Source organism: Buceros rhinoceros, unplaced genomic scaffold, assembly GCF_000710305.1.
Source record: "Buceros rhinoceros silvestris isolate BGI_N320 unplaced genomic scaffold, ASM71030v1 scaffold1075, whole genome shotgun sequence".
In the NCBI taxonomy this organism is placed as follows: Eukaryota; Metazoa; Chordata; class Aves; order Bucerotiformes; family Bucerotidae; genus Buceros; species Buceros rhinoceros.
Window position 1 is genome coordinate 2,237 of NW_010411018.1, and position 1,432 is coordinate 3,668.

Sequence of the window (1,432 nt, forward strand, 5' to 3'; positions counted from 1 at the left end):
CTGCTCCTGAACCTGATCTCCTTTCTGCCACTCCCTCCTGCCAGCCATTCAAACCTCTCTGCTGTGCTGTACAGCGCATCAGTTTAAGCAACTGGTCCTGCTAAAGAAGCACTTGGAAGAGAGAAAAAACCCATTACTTTCAGCTGATGCAATGCAGGGCTTCATAAAGAGACCTGTTGTACGGTGGAGAGTTTGGTTCAGAGAAAAGGAAAAAGCAGCACAAACTACATCATGCAGCACTGGCACCAAAGACATTCATAGGGAACCAAAGTCTTAGATTTCAAACCAGTTTTCACCTGAAATAGTATTATGATATGTGCCTTGCAAAAAATCAGGAGCAGCATTCTTTTCCAACATAGTCTTGATTGTACATCCTGTCTCCTTTTACTTAAAAGGCCTGTGGTTTTGATTCACAGCTCACATAAAAGTCAATAAATGCAACCTACCTGCCTTGGTACCTAACATTAACTGTCAGCATAGTAAACGGTCAGTGAGAATTATGCTTATTCCTCCCATAACTCAGTTGCTGTCATTTAAATAGCATTAATCATACAAAATCTTCTTTTCTATTTAATGAAAGTACTTATGTTCATCAAGTTGGATTACTGATACTTGAAAAAATACAGGAAGATAAAATGTATTCATTAGTAAAATATAGGTTTACAATTTTCAAAAGTACTTCATGCATTTATACTTGCTGTCAAAAGAAGATATATTGTTGAAACACTTGTAGGAGTATTTTGCTCTAACTGAGAGAGACTAAGCACATAGGCAAAGCAGTGTTTGTGGGTAGGAATAGTGTCTTTTTCTAGACCAGCAGGAAAAATTTGGAAAATAATGTATAAAATAACTAAATAAATTCTGAGCAGTTGCCTTTAACTTTCATTCAGCCTTGAAACATGCTGTTTCTATTTCAGGCTTGGAAAGAGTTTCTGAGCAAATGTTGGGGGTTTTCTTCTGTTGGTACAATCTAGTTTTCCTAAAGTATCTAATTTTCTTTTATAGGTCATTTTTATACAAGAGGCTAAAAGTAATTAAATTTGCAGGATGAAAACATGGCACAGGCACTGCTGGTACCACCAGGACCTGAAAGCTTCCGCTATTTTACTAGAGATTCTCTCGCAGCTATTGAAAAGCGTTCTGCAGAAGAAAAAGCTAAAAAACCCAAGCAAGAACATACAGATGATGATGATGAAAATGGTCCAAAGCCAAACAGTGACTTGGAGGCAGGAAAGACACTGCCATTTATTTACGGTGACATTCCTCCAGGAATGGTATCTGAACCTTTGGAAGACCTGGACCCATACTATATCAATAAAAAAGTGAGTGAATAATCTTTTGCACAGATTAGAATATAATTTCCTACACTAGAAAAGTTTAATCACAAAATATGATGGTTAGAACCATCAAGCTACTAAATACATAGAAACAC

At 36.9% G+C, this 1,432-nt stretch overlaps 1 protein-coding gene across 11 annotated transcripts in view; it reads left to right on the forward strand.

Annotated features, from left to right (window-relative positions):
- Nucleotides 1-1,003: 1,003 nt before the first annotated feature.
- The window catches only part of LOC104493188 (sodium channel protein type 3 subunit alpha), a 63,682-nt gene continuing 63,253 nt past the window's right edge, over nt 1,004-1,432 (forward strand). For 9 of the 11 annotated variants that reach the window (XM_010135826.1, XM_010135830.1, XM_010135821.1 and 6 more), the window contains exon 1: nt 1,056-1,322. In XM_010135826.1, coding sequence (XP_010134128.1) covers nt 1,056-1,322 — 267 coding nt within the window. Of the gene's footprint in view, nt 1,323-1,432 lie in introns of all 11 variants that reach the window. The other 2 variants (XM_010135823.1, XM_010135832.1) reach the window with 1 other exon arrangement.